The 20,693-nt window shown below is 38.2% G+C and overlaps 1 protein-coding gene across 1 annotated transcript; it reads right to left on the reverse strand.

Moving 5' to 3' along the window:
• Nucleotides 1-308: 308 nt before the first annotated feature.
• On the reverse strand, nt 309-19,139 carry dlec1 (DLEC1 cilia and flagella associated protein). Its single transcript, XM_059327054.1, has 38 exons — nt 18,841-19,139; nt 17,265-17,405; nt 16,978-17,134; nt 16,741-16,854; nt 16,469-16,653; nt 15,941-16,164; nt 13,800-13,884; nt 13,629-13,716; nt 12,537-12,710; nt 12,304-12,440; nt 11,754-11,846; nt 11,438-11,528; nt 11,144-11,306; nt 10,207-10,399; nt 9,984-10,060; nt 9,661-9,823; nt 9,448-9,544; nt 9,180-9,310; nt 8,873-9,034; nt 8,131-8,261; nt 7,832-7,982; nt 7,503-7,619; nt 7,206-7,327; nt 6,759-6,944; nt 6,600-6,667; nt 6,371-6,522; nt 5,692-5,807; nt 5,533-5,603; nt 4,598-4,818; nt 4,290-4,448; nt 3,506-3,628; nt 3,300-3,394; nt 3,059-3,143; nt 2,723-2,920; nt 2,024-2,185; nt 1,753-1,903; nt 576-693; nt 309-490 (listed from the first exon to the last, which is right to left on the reverse strand). Exons 1-38 carry the CDS (start codon nt 18,922-18,924, stop codon nt 376-378), a joined length of 5,100 nt encoding a protein of 1,699 aa, XP_059183037.1. The 5' UTR covers nt 18,925-19,139; the 3' UTR covers nt 309-375.
• Nucleotides 19,140-20,693: the final 1,554 nt, after the last annotated feature.

Below are 20,693 nucleotides of genomic sequence, written 5' to 3' on the forward strand. Positions count from 1 at the left end.
GGTTGAAAAGGTTAGCTAAAAGTGATTAATGGTGTTAAAATATTTAGCTAAAAGAACATTAATAAGAAACAGTTGCATATAATTAGCTAACAGGAATTTAGCTGTTGAAAATTGTTAGCTGAAAGTAATGAATAAGCTGGTTGAAACGTTCAGCTCTGTGTAGCAGTAACCATATTTGTAGTAGCTCAGTTGCTGACTCATTAACTTCATAATTTACTTATGAGCAAAAGCATGTTAATATTGTTACATGTAATAAAATGACAGACCTGACAAGTTGTTTTTTATATTTATTTACATTCTTACAAAATGACATATATATATATATAAAAGTTGATTTAAGGAAAGCAGATTGTGTCTGTGATGTTATAAGAACGTCTAGTTAGACATGTACACCTCATCAAAGGATCCTGTTCCCTGCAGCTGCAGAGTGAGAGGAGTCTTCACCAGAGGGGACCGGATCACCACGGTGGCCCTGAACTCTCTGCTCTCACTGTAACACACAACATACAAATATCTTAAGCATGTTTTAGATATCATGTTACCTTTACAGGATAAACTTAGTAATGGTGTGTTACCTGGGAGTGAAGCTGATGTGGAGACACTGGCTGCAGCTGGTGGCCTGGAGCTCCTTTGACCTGAGAAGCCCAAAGTCTGGTGTCACTCTGAACACACAGGAGTCTCCTTCATCTGCCTCTACACACACACACGCACACACACACACACACACACACACACACACACACACACACACACACACACACACTCCGTGATTAATTCATTATTTTGTAGGTTACAAAGGAATATGAATCATAATTGACACTACTGACATTTATGGTGGCAGTATAATTATTACTGTAAATAAAAGGGAATAATTTGATGTTAAACTATGGATGTATTATAAGAACTGGATACTAGACCGAAATTGCTCAGCTGGTGTATATGCCAAAAAAGTTTTTACTTCCATGTCATGCAGCACTGAATACGTGCAGTACTGTTTCTCCCCCTCATCCTGTCTGCGAGTTCCCACTCAGCCCATAGACTTTTCATTGTGGTGACAGATTAAAATCAGATTTAAATCACTTTTCTTGGCTGGAGGAAAGTTTAACAAACATAAAACCTTCATGGATCAAAAATGGATAATAGAAAGAGACACAATCACCCTGTACCAGTCATATAATGATACATATGCTATAATAAATGTGTTATTGTAATTGTGTGCAACTACGAGGAGCTTTCATTTTGTGTTGATTTTGGCGGACAAAAGTACAGCTACCTTGTGTCAAAGGTTTTTCTTTTTTAAACATGTGTTTGCAGGATGCACGGCAATGATGTAATGTATGTATGACCATGTCCCATTATTGACTGTAATATGACGATGGTGAAACAAACAAACTGTGTTGTTTAATTTATTTTGTGGTGAATCAGACTCTGCCTTAAGAATAATTGTATAGAAAAAGCCAGTCTTCTCTTTGATGGTCTCGTTTCATGCAGGTCATACAGAGGCACCGGCATTAAACTGAGACTGCTTCATAACCAGTTAAATCTCTTTGTAGTTGCTTTAAACTCTCTCATTATATTTAACTGACTATGGAAAAGCTCCGAACAGGTTATAATGAGGAAGATGAGTCAGACATCTTCCTGCTGCTACAGAAAATAATGAGGTAGGACAAATAAATATATATATATATATGTATCATGACTGCCATTGGTTAGTAAAATAACCATACAAACCCCAGACTGCTCAGTAGTTACCTATAAGAGATCTCCAGTAAGTGTGAGCTCCGTGGCTGTAGAGGTTGACTTCTATAATCTGTGTCTGTGTGACATAGCAGAACCCAAAGTTGATGCTGTCACTGGACAGACGCATTGCAGCCAGATCCATGTGGGCAGAGAGAGGCACTGTCTGCACAGAGCACAGAAGAAATTAACTATGGGAGGTCAATTACCTATAAAATGATTATGCATTCTTGTATAATTTCCTTTTTGCACATTTCTACAGTTGAGAGTCCCTACAGTGTCTGACCTGCAGGCTGTTGTTGCTGTAGTGAATCAGGAGGTTTTGCTGGAACCTCAGCTGTCTTCCCCCTCTTGCTCGATCGATGAGTGTCACCCCAGGAGAGACTTCCTCACCTGCCTGGTCTGCATGGTCCAGAAGGGACAGGGAGCAGTGGAAGGCCACCTTTACCTGGTATTCAGAACAATTCGAAAATAATAAATAACAAAATCCTTTAAATTAACCCTTTATCAGGCAAATAACTATATCTGGTAACTTCAGGTAATATTTCGAGAAAAAAGTTGCAAATCTACAAGAAAAAAAGTTAAAAAAGGATATTACATACTGCCAGAATGTGTAAAAAAAAAAATAAAAGAAAATAAAAGAAAATAATCTTTTGAGAAAAAAGTTTACGAGATTAAAGTGGCAAATCTGCGAGAAAAAAATGTGTAGATTTATGAGATTTAAAGTGGTGAATCTCGGGAGTAAAAAGATGCTTTTTTCCCACTTTTTTCTCGTAAATCTGCAACTTTTTTCGCACAGATTTGCCACTTTAAATCCCTTAAATCTGCAACTTTTTTTCTTGTAGGTTTGCCACTTTAATCTAGTAAATTTGCAACTTTTTTCTCGAAATATTACCTGACTCTAACTACCAAATATAGTTCTTTGCCTGATAAAGGGTTAAAATCTTTCTGTTACTCTATGCGGAGAATATAATATCCGGATCACCTGCATGCTGTGTTGTGGTTGCAGCACCAGATACTGACTGTCACCAGTAGGGGGGTTGCTGGAGGTGCTGGTCCGCACTCGAGGCTGTGGCTTGAGCACTAAAAATGGAGGTTGAGTCCGCAGTCTGAAGTGTAGGGTCATTTCTGAGTTGTTTTTCAGCTGAACTGCCCTTGTGATGTCAAATTCCCGAACTAGCAGCTACGGAGCAAAACAACCAGAAAACAACCACTGAGCATGACTGGTCAGACAAACTGTACATCTTGGGGATCAATACCTCATGTGTGCACTTCAGTGTGTCAGAGCATTGTTGATTAGTGTAGATTTTCTCAGACCAACCTCCTCTGATTCTTTCCTCAGTAAATCACCAGCTGAGGCATGAAACTCCAGCACCCCCTCGTCCTCCTCCATCTGCACTAACAGCCTGCAGCAACACGGAGCCAAGAGGAAGATATGCAACTTAATCAGACCACCTCTGAGCTCCTTTTGCCTCACCTCAGCTCGTTTTAATTTGGGAAACATAAATCGAGTTGGATGCGAATGGGGGTTTTGGAGACTTAGTATGATTGTAATTGCTTACACTGCAGGCTTAACGACAGCTAGTAGATCCATTCTGACAGGCTCCAAATCCAAACCCTGAGCTCTTCCAACTTTACCCGGGACACAGGCAGCCATCTGTAAACAAACACAGCACAATGATATGGGAATTTAGGTTGCATGATCCACTGATTGCCTTTTTCAGGATTTACACTTGAAAAACACTGTTTACTGTGTTGAGTATGTTACCTCGGAGTCTAGACTCATGAAGCCCAGAGCCAGGCCCGCACATCTGGACTCACACTCTGACCCAGAAAGAGTCAAAGGAGTGAAAGATACATGGATGGTGCTGCTGCCCTTGGCTGGAATCACCTTGAGATAAACACCAGGAAGAAAATCCGTCATTGCTCATATGTGCAGAGGCCCCAAGAGGCAAGTGAGAAAAAAAACAATTCAGGTGACCCATTTTCAAGTCTGATCTACATTATTTCTTATGAAGGTTCTGCCAGGATAATTTTTCTAAGTTACCCTTTTCCTTCAGCAAGTTATTGCTGATTAAAATATATTTGTAGGCAAAATAAAGACATGACAGTAAACTTACATAACTTGTTAACACATAATACATATACCTTTTGTTTAGAGTGCATGGAGAAATTAAAACTCACCTGGAAGACAACAAAAATACTATATATAAACCTTTTAGGAGCACAGGGTAGTGGTGCGCTTCAGCCTCTTGTGGCCAATATGAGTATTACAACAACAAACACTAATATCTTGACAAAAAAGAAAAAGAAAAAGATTTTTCTTCACTTGTTTTTTCACTGGAAAACTTTTTCCCCGGTTTCACACAAATTTAACAAACTTAGAAAGATTATCCTGGCAAAAATGTTCTCAAGTCATAAACACAAGAGAGAAAACAATTAAGAGCAGACTTAGAAAATTAATCACCAGAATTGTTTTTAATCACTTGCCTCTCTGGGCTTCTATTCAAATGGTAAAATGGATGTATGTGGCTAAAATCTTTTCACCGTACAATTTGCTGGGGTGTGATGCAGTATGGGTAATCCGAGAGGTTTCCCACATGAGGTCTGATGTGAACAGAGAAGAGTTTTTTCTTTGCAGGATTAGGATAAAGACAGGTTTCCTCTTCCTCACAGTCATCCTCAGATACATATTCCTCCTCTTCACCGCTCTGAAATCAATAAGATTAAGCCGCTTCAGCCAATGAAATGTGGATCCACTTACTGGCATCGTAGCCAGAAGAATTTCCCAGAGGCAACATCATAAAAGTCCTTAAAGTTTATGTTTGTGTATCTGTATTATGACGTAAAATGTGCTCACAGTCAAGCTTCCAGAGGACGTGCTCGTCATCTCAGAGCCCGGGGTCTTATTTCTTTCCCAGGCTGTTTGAATGTTTCCACCAGAAATCTTCAATGCTCCACTCAAAACCTCATTACCATCAGCATCTTTAACTGGAAAGGCGTCTCCATACGCCACCACAACATCCACCAGTTGACGGTCATTTGGATCTATGTTATATATTTCCCAGTCCATGCGAATATCTGGCAACAAATAAATGAAAATGCATTAACCATGAGAGGGGAAACTAGCTGGTGGCTAATACACACTGACATATAAAAAAAGACACAAGTCAGAGAGGTCACAGCTGACTACTTATGACATACTGCATTATAGTAGTCAGACTACACAAACTAACACATATTCCAAGCAGACCTAAACATAGCTCAGGAAAAAGATCATTTCTAATTACAATACAATTAATCAATTTCTAAATAAAAGCCAGATCACAAGTGATACACCGAAAACATGACAAATAAAAGAGTGAAAGAAATCCTTGAAAATTATCCATATCTCAGTCATATACAAAGCCAATATTCTTTCAGTCGATATAAAAAAATAACTTTAAAAAATATGCCTATAAAATAAATTGTTGGTTGGTTATGAAAAAAATCCTGAAATAAATATAAGGAAATAAAAATGTTATTTCAGGGGACTTTCTTTTCAAAATTTCACATTTCTTAATTTGTCCTTCCTCCAAAACCTTTCTACTGGGCTATATTTTTTAGAGTCTAAAACACAAAATGGTGTAGACTGAAGAAGGGTTATTTCCTTGCCATCTATAATAAATCACAACTACTGAAGCAGCCTTTTTAATAGAATTTGTTGATGAAAACGCTGTTACCCTTGCTGCCAAGAAATGTGAGGGAGGAAGCATTTATCTCTCTGATCAGGATGCTTTTTATGATTTCACTCACCAGACATGGTGGGATTGTTGATGCGAAGAGAACGAGACACTGTGTCACCTCCAGATACGTGAGTGCCAAACCTGATGATGCAAACAGGAATGTCAAACGAAAAAGATACATCACCATCATTAGTGTATTTTAATTGGAGAATTGGAGGGTGGAACAGACTGTATGATTGGCCCCTGGTTCTGGTCATCTGGACGTGGGCCGGTCATTTGGAAGTAGAGTGGGCAGCCTGTCACTGTCATCTGCATGGGAATGAGCGTGGGCTCGAGGTCCCCAACCTGCAGGAGGCAAATCAGATTTCAACATTATTAATCAGTCTATGAAGAGGATACATGTGCAAGCATTAATGTTCGTTATCTTAATCTTCTTACATATACTTATACATTATGTTCATCAACATTATATACAGCGCACATAATGTTGATGAACATAATGTATCTCCATTTGCACTACTATGTATATATCTATATATATATGTGTGTATATATGTGTATATATGTGTGTATGTATGTATATATATATGTGTGTATATGTATGTATGTATATGTATATATATATATATATGTACTTGCGCTAATGTACAGTTAGATCTGCATTTATTTATTTTTACTATTTATTATAGAATCTATACCTATATATACTGCATTTTTATACAATTCATTCCTGTGTATATTGCAATATGATTCACAATTACTGCTTAATGCACTTCTGGTTAGATGCTATCTGCATTTCGTTGCTTTGTACTTGTGATATGAGCAATGACAATAAAGTTGAATCTAATCTAATCTAATCTAATCTAATCTTTTTATTATCTTTTAAATCCCATCACGTAGCATCATACTTTGCAAATGAGGTGATCTCTGTATTCCCCCCACATGTCAGTGTAGGCGGTGACATCCACAGTCTGGGTCTCAAAAGGTCCCAGCATCCCAGTGTCTGGCAGGACAAAGAAAGCTGCACCTTTTCCATGAGCCAGCAGGCTGCTCACAAACTCTGCCAATAGATACAGAAACATTGCACTCAATCTGCTTCATTTTAAAACTGTGTTTTCACACCAAGTTAAAGCATACCCTTGTGTGCTTTTTCTTCTACTTTCTTAGCTTGAAGGGAGTGAAGCGGCTTCTTGACGTATGTGAATCTGCGATTAAAATGTAGCCCGTGTCACCTCTGCAGTACAGTAAAGACACTCTTTGATCCATTATTTAAGTCAGTGAGATGGCTCCTCTTACCTTCCCTCTGACTGGGTGTTTGGCTGTGAGGCATGGCAGGTGAAATACTCCGCCTCTATGGTGAAAAGGGCTGAGATAGCAGTTTGATTTGTTATCAGTAGCTGCTTAGTAACGGCTCTGTTCAAAATGACGTCATCTCCAAAATTAAGTAACAGTGTTGAGGGGCTCTCATCACCTGTGGAGGAGCTAAAAGCAAAAACAACAACAATGACTTAATAAGACTTATGATGTGGGGTTACTGCAGTGACAAGATGGTTATATAACATACTTTGAAGGGTTCAGATCTATTGAAGTGGGGTTGCATGAGGTTCTTAGGTGGCTAAAATACATTTTCCTGCTGCACCGGTCCACAGCAGTTCATTGCTCAGCTTCTGTGTGAGTACTCCTGCTGCTTCTCCAACCTCACTTCAAAAGATCTGAATTATCCCTTTAGGCCAAAGTTACTACCAGACACTGGGCAGCGAGTAGGACACACTGAGTTTCTTGGTTTTGGAAGCCACGATGGCAACAACAAGAGGAGAGTTCATCCCCTGGACCTCACAGAGAGCAGCCACCTCAGTCAGCTCCAACTGGACAAATAGAAAGATATTAAAGACAGTTATCATTAAAAAAAACATTTGCAAATAGAATCAGTGCATCTAATAGCAGAAAATTGCACAATTTGCCTCCTTTACTATCATATGCTCAGATGTTAAAAGGGCAGATCTTGTGACCTTCTGGTGTGCTAATAAGTTTTGTACTTACATCTGTGTGAGAGGTAAAGTTAACTGTGATCTCCAAGCTGTCATTAGGTCCCAGAGTACCAGATGAGGGGTCAAAACTGGCTGAACACAGCTCAGCCTGTTTACCCTGGAGCTGAGCCTGATGGAGAAAATGCAAAACACTCACATCACCCAATATTAGTTGTCATAAAATCTTATGATAATATGGTCCAAAACCAGCCTTACATATAAAACATACTATGCACTGCAAACATGTATGCACACTAAGGCTTTCTTACATAATCTTAATGCAAAATGCATTCCTCTTACAATAAATTAGGTGGTGATAAAATGTTAGTGATGCCAGCGTACCATCCAGCTGAAGTGTGAAGGCAGCTGTGTCTGGTTGAAGAGAGTGACAGTTGTCTTGGCAGGAACTCCAACGTAGAGTTCAGAGAGGAGCAGCTCACAGTTCAGCAGACACACCTGAGGAGACTGCACATCTGCTCGCACTGACAGGTGACTGCAACAGACACACAGGTAGTGTTACTTGTTATCAACAGGACACTGACTAACATCTTTGTTGTCATCAAGGCCGGTCCCTCTGCACCACTTAACAGCCTTTAACCTCCAGCTGCCTTTAAATACAATGCTTATTGTGGCATCCTTACCATCCTGTTCCATTCTCCACTGTCAGCTGTAGCTCTGATTCATATCGCTGGCAGAAACTGGGATTAAAGAGCACAACTACACTGCAGGAGGCCAAGAGAGGCAGCACACCGCTGCACGGCTCCACGAAGATCTAATAAACAGAGATACAGATACAGATGTAAAATACAAAAAAATGAAGACCTTTCAGGTTATGTTTCAGCTACTTATATGGACATATCATAAACTGTATAAATATATCCAGCAAATGTTGTGATGACTGGTCCAAGTGGTGTGGAGTTATGTCTATTTATATGCAGTTACACACCCTTTTCAAATTCATTGGGCAATATTTCCAATGCGCAATTAGATATCCCCCAAAAAAAATTCAATTCAAAATGGCTGAAAAACTAGTCAGGGGGACTTTAGTGGTTCTTTTTAAAGAGCAAACTAATTAATGTCTGTACCACATTTTGTGCAAAATGGACTTGACACATTTTGAACTTCACAACAGGCTGATTTGGGTCATATTTCTTGGGTAGCATTTGAACACACCTTTCACCAGTTGGTGAAAATTTCCATCTCAGTACCATCAGATGGGAATTTGAGCAAACATTTTGGATGGAAGAATACTAATAAATCACCACAAAAAAAAGTCCTGTGGGCATAAACACCTAAAAATGCTACCCATTCATACTACACAAGCCATATCATTCATGCTATTTTATCACAGATGTATTGGTATATTAGTCCACGGTACAGTACCTGTGTGTCTTGGTGGTCCTGCTGATTATTATGCCTCTCCTTCAGGGCCCAAGAGGCTTCCAGCTGGGTGATGTTAGTGAGGAGCAGCGTTGTCTGTGTCTGCTCCCCGAGCTTAAAGAGCCCAAATTCCAAACTGGGCACACTGAGGGTCACTATGGGACCCTATCCAAAATCAAAGATCACAGATAAACTACACTCAAAGCAGCTCACAGCAACAAACTATTAATGTTGAATAATGAAGCATTTTGTGAAGATTTTAGCCATGTAGTGTTAATAATTTTGTGATGATATTAAGATTCCTCCTTACCTTAAAAGAGACTTCAACAGGCAATGTGACCGGCTCGTGATGGTGCTCTATGTGGCAAACCAGACTGGTCACAACCCTCTCTGGTTTCCCTCCCGTCAAAATCAGCTCGAAATCAAAACACTCGTTCTCCTCTAGAGGACAATCAATCAATTATGAAAACATAAATTAGCTTTATTAAAATGCTGTTTGAAATTCACAATATACAAATTATTGATCCAAGATGAAGGAGGATTTTCTGCATTATTTTAAATTTTACTGTGTGACACACCGATGCTACCAGTAGAGGGCTCTGCTTCTATGATGTAACTGCTGCTGCTCATTCTCTCCCATTGAAAAAAGATGCAGGTTTTGCTGTGGTTCCACATCTGATACACACAAGACACAGAAACACGTATACCTGTGTTATGGTACACAACGATTTGATGGAAATCTAATATTTGTCATCTCTGGTTAACATAGAGGAAAAAGTGACTTAAATAACCTTGAATTGCCTGTGTGTGGTTGTGCAAATAAAAATCTCTCCAGGGATCACAACAGCGTAGGGCTCCAGTAGGACTTGATACGGCTCTGTCGACCCCTTGACCTCTATCTCCATGACGATTACATCGCTCACCTTGGAGCCAGTGCGCAAGGGCTGAAGGACACTAGATTCAAGCACACAAAGACACAATATAACACTTTGATCGACTTCTGTTCAGTAAATTAAAATGTGATGTAATGAGTGTTTTGTATGTGATGACATTGTGGTGTTTTTGTTTACATATTAATAATTAATGTACACATTTCTAACACTGTTCACTTTACCCATTGTCGCTGGGCTCTGGTGGCAGCTGGGGGACATCCCTCAGGACTAAGTGACAAACACTGTGGTAATCCTTCAACTAAAGAGAACATAAACACTTTGATTAAGGCTTAAAATCAATATAATCTTAAAGCTACTAAACAGTCCCGTAATGTAAAGAAATATCATAAGTAATACCATAATAACCCCATGATTCTTGTTTTCCCTATTGTATTCAGTCTGTACCTCTTGAGGACAGAAGGTGAGCAGAAACTCTTGCTCCTGGCAGGGCGCCAGCATCCCCGTCAGAGGGCTGACATGGAAAACATCGTCTGTGGTCAGGTGGAACTGGATATGGCCGGGCTCCGGGGTTTCCCCTGGAAGCAGAGGGTGCAGGTTTGGCTTCATGATCTGCCAGTGGAATGGCAGCTCCAAGTGGCTTCAGCCCCAGAGAGAAAGAGAGAAAAAGAGAGAGTTGGAATGTGATATTAAATGATCCCTGAAGGGGAACTGTTTTTCTACTTGTGCCTCTGCACAGGGTCAGCAGCCCTGGATCCCAAAGTTTAACAGTATTTAGTTTCTTACTTCAGGACACTTGAATTCTGCCAACACTGGGGATTTAATCCCAGGGCTCCAATTTAAGAGACTCACATAGTTATCCTGTGGCCAAAAAGAGCATGGAGGAGGTTTGTACTTGCATCACAAGGGACATTTTTGGCTTTTTTATTTTTTTAAATCACTTTCGCTATGTTAATGCATTTGGAATACATTTTGGAAACTGTGTTGTTTTTTTTCAATTTTGGAAGTTGAGCCTCAGCTCCTATAACACTTCTATAATATATCATCTGTATTGCATTTTTAAGAAGGGGAAATTTTTGTCCTCTGAGAGAAAAAAAACAACAACAACAGTGGCTGTATGTAACTGGCATTTGAAGGATTACATTTCTGAAAATTAATGAATATTTTATAGTGATAATCATGACTAAAGTTGGTTAAAAGACAGAACTGAGTGAGAGTATTGCATAACTTCATAGCAGTTTTCTGAAACAGACGTGTCCTCTAAAGACATCAGAAGAATTTTTTTAAAGGGCGGCGCAGGGGTTAAAACATTTAAAAACAACAACAAAAAAAACATGATAGCTATGTCATGCTTTCAAGTGATTATATATGAGGCTGTGCTTACACATTGTTTCTAATGACAAGCTTTTTCTCTTGCACAGACTGAGGGTTACAGGGGCCGAAACGGACAAAGTGCTCTGCAGTGAGGTCATGCACCTCTCCCAGCACAGGAGGCTCCTTCTCCCCAGACACAGACACAAGCTCAAGTGCAATCACCTGGCCCTCACCTGGAAAACACATACATATCATAGAGACAGAGGGGGTCAAAATCCAGATAGATACATTTTACTTTACACTGGACAAAGTTAGAATCATATTTTTTTTAATAGACTAGTTTCCAGATCACTGAAAGATTCACCTTCAATGGAAATATCTTTCACCTGGCAGTTGTCACACACAAGAGTAAACACCTGACAGCTCTTCTCAGCAATGGTGGGAAAGAAAACCACCTGCAAAAAAAACCCCACACACGCAGATCATTTATGGGACTTTCTACACACACACACAGTGATCTAAAAAGTTGGGACGTACCTTGAAAAACCTTTAAATTATTTGAACTGGTCCCATATATCTTAGTGAGAAGTGCTAATTCCAACTGCGGTTTTAATCCAGTCAGATGAAATGTGTATATGAAGCATGCATCTTTTTTTTTTTCTCCACCATAACAGACTCACCTCAACTACAGTGGTCTCTCCTGGCTGCAGCACAAAAAGAGACGGACTGACTGCAAAGGGTGGCTGCTCAGAAAAGTAAGTTCTTGCCACAGACTATATAAAGAGAAAGAAACATAGGAACTGTCAAGCACCGGAAGGAATATCTTTTTTAACGACAAAAACATGAAATCTCCTTGTGGGTTAACAATAGGGTTGTCAAAAGTATCGATACTCAAAAAAGTATCAATACTAAAACGTTGTATCCGGATACAATATCCATTCTCAAGAGTATCGAGTATCTGAAGCTTGTTATCATAGTTGCAGTTTCTTTTTGCACAACTTTTTTTTATTATAAATATTCAACCGGTGGTTCTGTTAATTTTTACATGTTGCATTTTTCTTGTTAATAAAAATATTTCTGGTAAATTTTGGGGTCTTTGTTTTTATCCTGGTGGTATCAAAAATGGTATCGAGTATCGAATATTTTCCTGAGTATCGGTATCGAGTTGAAAATTTTAGTATCGTGACAACCCTAGTTAACAATAATTAAATGTGTCAGATAGATGTTTACCCTGAGGTTGGAGGCTGGCCACTGGTTCTTGGGGATAATACAGAAGGTCCCGGCACTGAGACCAACATTTTGGCACAAGAACTCAACAAATTTTACTCCTCCAATCAGACAACAACCACAGTCCAGAACTCTTGGTACTGCACAGTAATTACACAGAAACATATCAACAATGAATGACCAAATAAAGTACACTGATGAGCATGATATTAATAGTAGATTGTAATGAGACTCACGTGTGAGTATTGGAGGGGGTCTTCTGGCTGCGATGGGCACCACCAGCAGGTGTTCAGCCTGCGTCTCCACCACTATGAAGTCCTCATAACCCCCCAGAGAGTCCGGAGCGAAGCGGACTGTGTACTTACAACTCATCCCTGGGGCAATAACACCGCCCTCACTAGGGAATCTTCCTGCCAAAATATATCTGAATATTAATAACTTTTTAGTAGAGAAGTACACTAGTACCAGTGTAATTCTGTGAAAGCCATTTCTGCCACAGCGATGAAAAAAACATCCTGTAAGTCATTAGATTGAGAGAACTTTTTTGAAATAATCACTTTGTATCCCCAAATAATGATTTAGTATTGTAAAATAATAACTTTGTATAAACAATAATGACTTAGTATCATAAAATAAAGACTTAGTGTCATAAAATAATGAATTAGTATTGTAAAATAATGACTTTGTATAAAAAGATAATGACTTCGTATCATAGAATAATTACTTTCTTTCATAAAATAATGACTTAGTATAATGAAATAATGAATTAGTATTGTAAAATAATGACTAACTATTGTAAAATAATGGCATAGTATAAAAAAGACTTATTGTAAAATAATGACTTACCTCAAAACAATGACTAAATATCTATAAATAATGAGAAAGTACCTATTTTGAAAGCTTTTCATTATTTTTGCAATACTAAGTCAATACTTGAGATATCAAGTCATTATTTCTGAGATATTAAGCCATTGTCATATTTCTTTAGAAGGTTTCTCATTATAATGACCCAAAAGGCTAAGTCTTATTGTTTTTGTTTACTTGTGGACACAGGCTTCCATATAATTCTTTGCATTCAGTTGTTTGTTATTTATCATCTTAAAAGTGCTTAATACAGTAGGTGGTGCTGGTGTTCACATACAAGATTGCAACAGCAACACAGGAAAGCCAAAAGCCACCAACTGCATTCCAGAGATGAATGACTTTAATTGTCAGACGTCTCTGGCATTCCTTATTCATACAGTCACTGACATTTGATTTCCTCACTACCAGCAGGAGGAGGTTTGAGGAAGCTGTGTAATCCAATCAGATCAAAGGCAAAAGCTCACCCAGCCCAATAGAGAAGTAAGAAGTGGTAGGAGGGATGACTCGAACCGTACGGCTTGCAGAAGTCAAGTTTTTCAGCTCCAGTGTTGTCTGGAACAGGACGGGGCATGTTACTGTACATCAGGTTATTGACAGATCCTTTAAAAAGTTATGATTATTATCACTAAAATTACCTCATAAACATGCCCCACACTGTATTCAGTGAAGACCACCACTGAAGGTTTTGCTAGGAACACTGGGACAGGATCATCAGTGGAGCTTTTGGATAAAAAGAGCACAAACACCTGCCGGTTATATAAATGACGACAGTCTCAGAGGAAGTGGTGAGCTGGGTAACAAGCTACCACTGCCAGCAATCACTTCTACGTCAAAACCACACTGCAAGCACTTCTGATTTCACTTTCTTCATCTGCCAAAGAAGAACATGTATTTTGCTTTTTGTGCTGGATCAAAGCTGGAGCTGCACAAATGTGACTGAAGCATGAAGAGCTTCTTGTTAAAGGATACTTAAAATCAGAACATTCTCGCTAACCTTCCTGACGACCAATAATACTCATCTATCATCCAACGTGAGCATATTAAGCATAAATGTGCAAATTATATAGAATCATGCACATCCACACATTTACATTTAAAGTAAAAACAAAAATATATCTGTGCACAGAACTAATGTTATCTTTTTTTAAGATTACTTCTGCAGAGTTGCCACATTTACCACACACGTGGTAGATCTTGCTGACATGACAGCTGTCGAATAGTGTACTATATGGCCCTACTGTGTTTGTATACACAGGCAGAATATGACTCAGTCTGTCTGTTTTAATGCACACTTGCCTCTCACTGCAGGATTAGTTTTGTTTCACCTTCAGATGAAAGATGCTTCTTTCTGTGTGTTTTTTTGGATCACAGCTGTGTTAAAATGGATTGGAAAATGTTGACTTCCCATTTGCTAATAAATCAATGTGTCTGCAAGTTTTATGTGACCTCGGGCCTGATTTGATTAAGAATGTTATCTGACAGTCAGATGGACATATTTTAGCATAATTGGTGGGAAAATCAACTCTGGTTTCTGGGGTAAAGGGGACTGTTGAATTAATCAAATGGGAATTAGAAGATGAAGATGCATGGTTACAATAGAAGCTTTAGTTTATACTGTGATAAATCATACAACTGCAGGCTCGGCGCAAAATAATTCTACCCACACCATGATCATTATAAGGCTTCGGTTTTTTTTAACAGTAGATGTCACAAGGAAGTGGTGTACATCATCTGAAGGCTGTGAACAAAGATGAATTTGAAAAGCAGCTCAGCATTGTGTTATGATGGGAGTATATGAAGGTAATTTCCATGCCCAACTATATCTCATTAGTTGTTTTAGTAATATTTGGGTTGGTATCATTTTGTTCAACACATCTTTGGTACTAAATTAAACCAGTTTTGACCACTTAAGAATCGATAAAAATGCTCAGATATCCATGCAAAATACCAGATTAAGACACTCAGACAAAGAGAAAATTTCATTATGTAACTTGGTGTCATTTTTTGGGGGACTTTTTTCCAAATTTGCATTTTCCTGCAATTTGATGGCTCTGTTCTAGGGACTACTGAGAAACCCCTTATTGTCAATTTACAGATGGAACTATACATCCTCAGATGACACAGGTCTCTAGTTTGTGGTTGTAAGAGTTCATTAGGATATGATTATTCTGGAGGTCATGGCAGGTCATTTTATATGGTAAGGTCAAGTTTCAAAAAATGCTCTCACTACAATGAAAGGACTAGTGGGACTAAAAAGTGGCTATGCTTTTTTCCAATACCATAGTTTTGCCTAACTTTGGAGCATTATTTAGCCTCCTTTTCTCACAGTATGTCAGCCGAGATTGATACCACGTGTCTCAAAAGGTTAAAGGCTTACACTTTTTTGGTAAGTAATATAATGTAAGCAATGACATCCAAGTTGGTATAATTCTCATATCATTACAACAGAACTACTATAATATGATCAATAAACAGAGCCTGGCAGATGTGCTGCACAATAAATAACATAATGCCAGGCATATCAAGCTACATATCTCTGCTTAGGCACAAAAGCTACACTGTTTTAAGTACTGTGGTGAATGGTTTTCATGTTTGCTGTTAATACTGAAGAGATATTGTCTTATCTAAGCCTGTTGTATCTCGTCAAATACAACATACACGATTTTCATATGTGACTCACTATGTCAATATCCTGCCATTTTGTATTTTGTGCCCTGTGACAAAATGATAAGCTTTTACTGTGAATTGATGATACTTCATTGCACATTCCAGTTACCTTTGCTCCTCTATCCCTTTCCTCACATGCTCCGTCTTCCCCACTTTGGTCCTGGGCCGGACCAGGGATGTGATGCCCTGCTGTGCATTCGGAGGAAGGAAACGAGGATTGCGTAGGAAACTGTGTCGATCTTTCAGCCTCTGAAGTTTTTCCCATCCCTCTGCCCGATCCTTTGCACTCGGCTCATTCTTCCATTTTGGTCTGGGTTTAGCCTGGTTGGGCGTCTGAAACATAGCCATAATTTACTGATGTAATCAAGCCTCCCCCCCTTCCCAGAGGAACTCTGTCTTGCCACATCAGAATTGTCAATTACATCAGTTTACAAAACTCAGAGGAACGTCTTTTAATAATGTTCTTTTTGTACTCTGTTTCATCCCTGTTGTCCTCCTTTTTTAATTAGTCTTTTGTATCAGCTGATTATTACTCCATTTAATTGAAGGCATTAGCATTTTAGATTTTGTCCTTGTAAAATGTATCACTCTTGATAGCTCTGTCTAATTGAAAGGGTGTAGGCGTCTGACTCCTCACCTCCCTCTGAGTTTTCTTCCTCTGCGGGGTGTCTGAGCTGGATTCAAACGTCAGGCTGAGATCTGACTCATTCAAATCTGGTAAGATCTTTTCTGGGCTGGGAATTAGAGTATAACCATCATCCTGAGGCTCCCGGGACACGTGCATGGTGTGGGCGATGGTGGATCTGCCAGGATCCAATTTCACTGAGAGGAAAAGGATAAGTGAAAGATTGAGAAAAAAACACATCAGTCATTAATAATTAAGGATGAATCCAAAAGAGGGTAATGTACTTGCTGCTGGTGCTTCCACTCTTGGTTTTTGTGTCGGTAAGTAGTCCTGCGGGGAAATGAGGTTGTTCATTTCAAGAAGATCCTTGTCTACACACCAGGAAAAGGCCGATTTAACTGAAAAGAGACACAAGAAATTACATGAAGTAACATCCCTCGTATTCGAAATAAATATAACAGGTCATCCCTTTACACCAGTATAACATATAATAGCTATTTATGACAATGCTTCCATCTCACCTGTGAGGAGGCCCTGGTGATCTTTCATATCTCCCATCTTCTCTTTCATTCTCTCATAAGCCTGGCTTTCTGTGGCTGCAGCTCGAGCTCTCGCCTGAATTATATGACTCTCCAGCATGTCAGCCTCTTTTATACACCGGCTGTATTCAGAATGAGCCTTTGTGTTTGACAAAAAAGCATCATTATTATATAGATATATGTATTATTTTAATATTTCCTCTATTTACATTGAAATATAAAGTGAGCAGTAGAGTATTGCAGTGCTAGTAGCAGAGTTGTTAAGTTACCTGTTGAAGCTCTTCAACATATCTGTCGCGGTAGCTGCTTCGTCCATTCTTAGTCTTGATGAGATTGGACAAAGTGTCTTTCCCAATAATGTCTTTAGTGTAAAGGTCCTTGAAAGTACTTGCCAACACATGAGAAATGTCCTAACATGCAAGAAAGAGATGGTTTAACAATGTGATGTTTAGAGGGAATGTAGTTAAGGAGGCAAACTTGAGATTTTGAGCTAGTATGTGTCCATAACATGTCTTATTTCAGCCTAATAGAAAGAAAACATCCACAATACACATTTAGATTTGTTTGTTGTTTATTTTTTACTACATTTTGTCTCTTTGCGTCTGTAGATTTGTACTTAATTGACCAAAAGTTATAAGTAGATAATGCCGCATTTGCAGAAAACTTGTATTACAAAAAATAATTTTCTTAATTAACTGGTTAAGTTGTATGATGATTTATAAGTTAAAGAACAAAAAAAGAGTAAATAACTTTATAATATATAATTATATAATTTAAAAGGCTGCCTTTAAAATTATTTCCCCCCCTCAAACTGTAACCTGTAAATCTCAACTTCAGTAACACTAACACACACCAAACCTCCTAGTTTTATTACTATCTATATTCCAACATATGAATATTTGTTAATATATGAACATTTGTTCATATATCATAGCCTGATGTATACAACACCATATTCAAAAGATATGGCATTTTTATTGCTGTTGGCAGTATTTTCTGATACATGGAATAATAAAAAACGATATCCAAAATTCCCTGTTTGACTCTAATATTACAACAAAGTAAAACAAGAATTTTGAACAAGGTTTTATGCAATGCTCAAGTTTCTATTGAGTAAATGAATGTAAATTAGCACACATTTAATAAAATATTACCTCATGTACATATTTAAAGATAACATTTTGGGAAACAAAATAAATACTTGTCTGTATGATAACTAACTGTAATCAAGTGGAGAAGTTTCGAGGTTATATTACTTCAAACTGTTACCCTATTTACCTGAAGTGTCACACTTAACCCTCAGGAGTCCATCTAATTATTGAAAATACACGTTTTATTTACAGTAATAACTTTATTTATATATGATATGTAAACAAGCTGAGAATGCCAGTTGAAAGTGCAATCATAGGAGCTTTCACAGTGTGCCATTTATGTTTCTAGACCATTTTTAAAATGTGAATTTTCTTACTACAATGAAAACTATTACTATTTTTAATTTATATGCAAATAGACTGTTTTGTAGTTGTATTATTTTTTTTTCTGCTGTTTTTGTGTGTATAAATGGGTTTTTTTAAAATGGGAAATTTCCATAGAAACCTGTGTCTTTTGTTGTATTTTGGGTTCCTGGCAGCTTTATACTTTGTTATTTAAAATAAAATGAAAAATCTGACTGAGAGCTAATTTTGTCTCGAGAAAAAGGAGCCATGCATGTGATGTAAGGACAGACTGAAAGATGCTAAACAGAGACAGAAATGAATGCATAGGAAGTTGACAAATTTGAACCAAAATCTCTTGGACTTCAGAGGTTTAAGTAGCCTATTCTTAGCAGCAGGTTCATACAGGTACCTGAGACTTTCCTGATGCGGGTCTGTGACTGTTCACAGACGGATCAAACCGTGATATTTCTCTCGTTTCTGGTTCTTCCATCATGGTGCAGAGGAACTGAGCCACTCATGGAGCTAACGTTAGATGCTTTATCTGCTAAACAGCTAAGAAAACGCTATGCTAATTAGATTAAAAGTTAGTTAACACGCTAGTTAGATTACGAGAGCAAGTTTAACAGCAAGAAAACGTCAAAACAGACATGTAGCGACAGCACGACAAGTTTCACACATCTTCTCCGCCATATTTGTGTACATATGGTTACCATAGCGACAACCAGAGAGTCATCCGAGACACATCCGTTGTTGCTCTGCAGGAAGGAAATCACAGAAAAAAACATCCAATGTTTACTTTAAAACAAACAAACAAATGGCTATAAAGGCTTACATTCTCTTATTTTTCACTTATTCTTTAGTTTTCAATACTTACTAAAAAGTAACAAGAACAGCTGTCAGATATATGTAGTGAAACAAAAAAGTACAATATTTCCCTCTAAAATGTAATGGAGTAAAAGAATAAAGTAGCCTAGTATAGACTACAATTAAATAGTCAGCTAAAATAACAAAATACCTCAAAGTTGCACTTAAGTACTGCATTTAAGAGTAAATGTACTTATTCACTTTTCAGCACAAAGCTTATTAAACTATATGAATACATATAGTGTGCAAATACATGAACTAAAGAAGACACTACTGTTATTGGTGATTATTATTAGTGATTAACAGTCATTCAACTTAAACTATTGATTTTTCTATCTAAAATGTGTTGAAGTTGAAACTGACAAATATACTTATTTGAGTTAATCATTTAAGATGGTTTGATTTCATTCACTTACTGTACATCAATTAGGATTATTTTAATTGAATTATTAAGGACTCTCCGCTGACACACTGAACAATATGAGCCAGGCAGCCGCATGAGACAAGATGCAACATGTTTACTAAACAATCACACCCACGTACTGCACTGACATATAAGGTTTGGCATTGTCTCGGTTGCCTGTGTGACTAATTTCCATGGAGCTACCTAGAAAGAACAGCTTGTCGTCTTTGTGCAATGCTAAAGTACAAACAGGTCCTGAAGGATTGGTGGTTTCTTCAAATTGTATCATGCAAAGTCTTTCAAAGCAGAGCTCAAGCTAATGTGTCTGTGACCTTATGCAAAAAGAGCAGCTCCTGTATAAGAAGTGCATTAAAATCAATGAGCTTCATTTAGGAAGCAAAGATTCCAAAGACACCCAAAACAAAATCCTCGCCTGTGCTGATCAACTCATGCAACTCAAAGAGGCAATTGTTGAGCTCACTTTGTATCGCCTCGTGGTTTGCCAGACAGAGCTTCTGTTTTTCCCCACAAGACTTGCCGCAGCACGTGAGTTCATAGGACAGAACAGGCCAGCAGACACAGATAATAAAGAGGCACAGAGCATGATCTGTCTAAGCCCTCATATATTAAGTTACCGCAATGATCCAGTGCGCACACACTATTTACCTACAATTACTTCAAAGTATCCTATCATATTGTGACACCAATAACAAAAAAAATGACCTTTAAGAGTGCTTGGCATGCAAGATGACCAAACCTGCTCATTTACCTTTGAATTGTTGCTTTAGCACATACTGTATTTCTGTGTGAATCAACACCCTGATGAAAAGTCTCCTAAGGATTGATGTCTTTAGCTGCTGTCAGTAGTCCTACATTGTGTAAAGCCCTTGTAATAATTATGGCTACAGACACGGTGTGATGTGAAACTCCCATCATTAACTATGCTGAAAGGTAGAGGGGATAGGCAAGCTCTGTGCCGGACCTGGGTAACACCC

Source organism: Centropristis striata, chromosome 23 (assembly GCF_030273125.1).
Source record: "Centropristis striata isolate RG_2023a ecotype Rhode Island chromosome 23, C.striata_1.0, whole genome shotgun sequence".
NCBI lineage: Eukaryota > Metazoa > Chordata > Actinopteri > Perciformes > Serranidae > Centropristis > Centropristis striata.

Coding starts and splice junctions, on each gene's coding strand:
- dlec1 (XM_059327054.1), bottom strand. CDS start 18,924: ATGATGGAAGAACCAGAAACGAGAGAAATATCACGGTTTGATCCGTCT. Junction 6,945..7,205: donor TACTCGCTGCCCAGTGTCTG/GTAGTAACTTTG, acceptor TTTTGCTTTTAG/CTCCTCCACAGGTGATGAGA. Junction 4,449..4,597: donor CGTCCTCTGGAAGCTTGACT/GTGAGCACATTT, acceptor TATTGATTTCAG/AGCGGTGAAGAGGAGGAATA.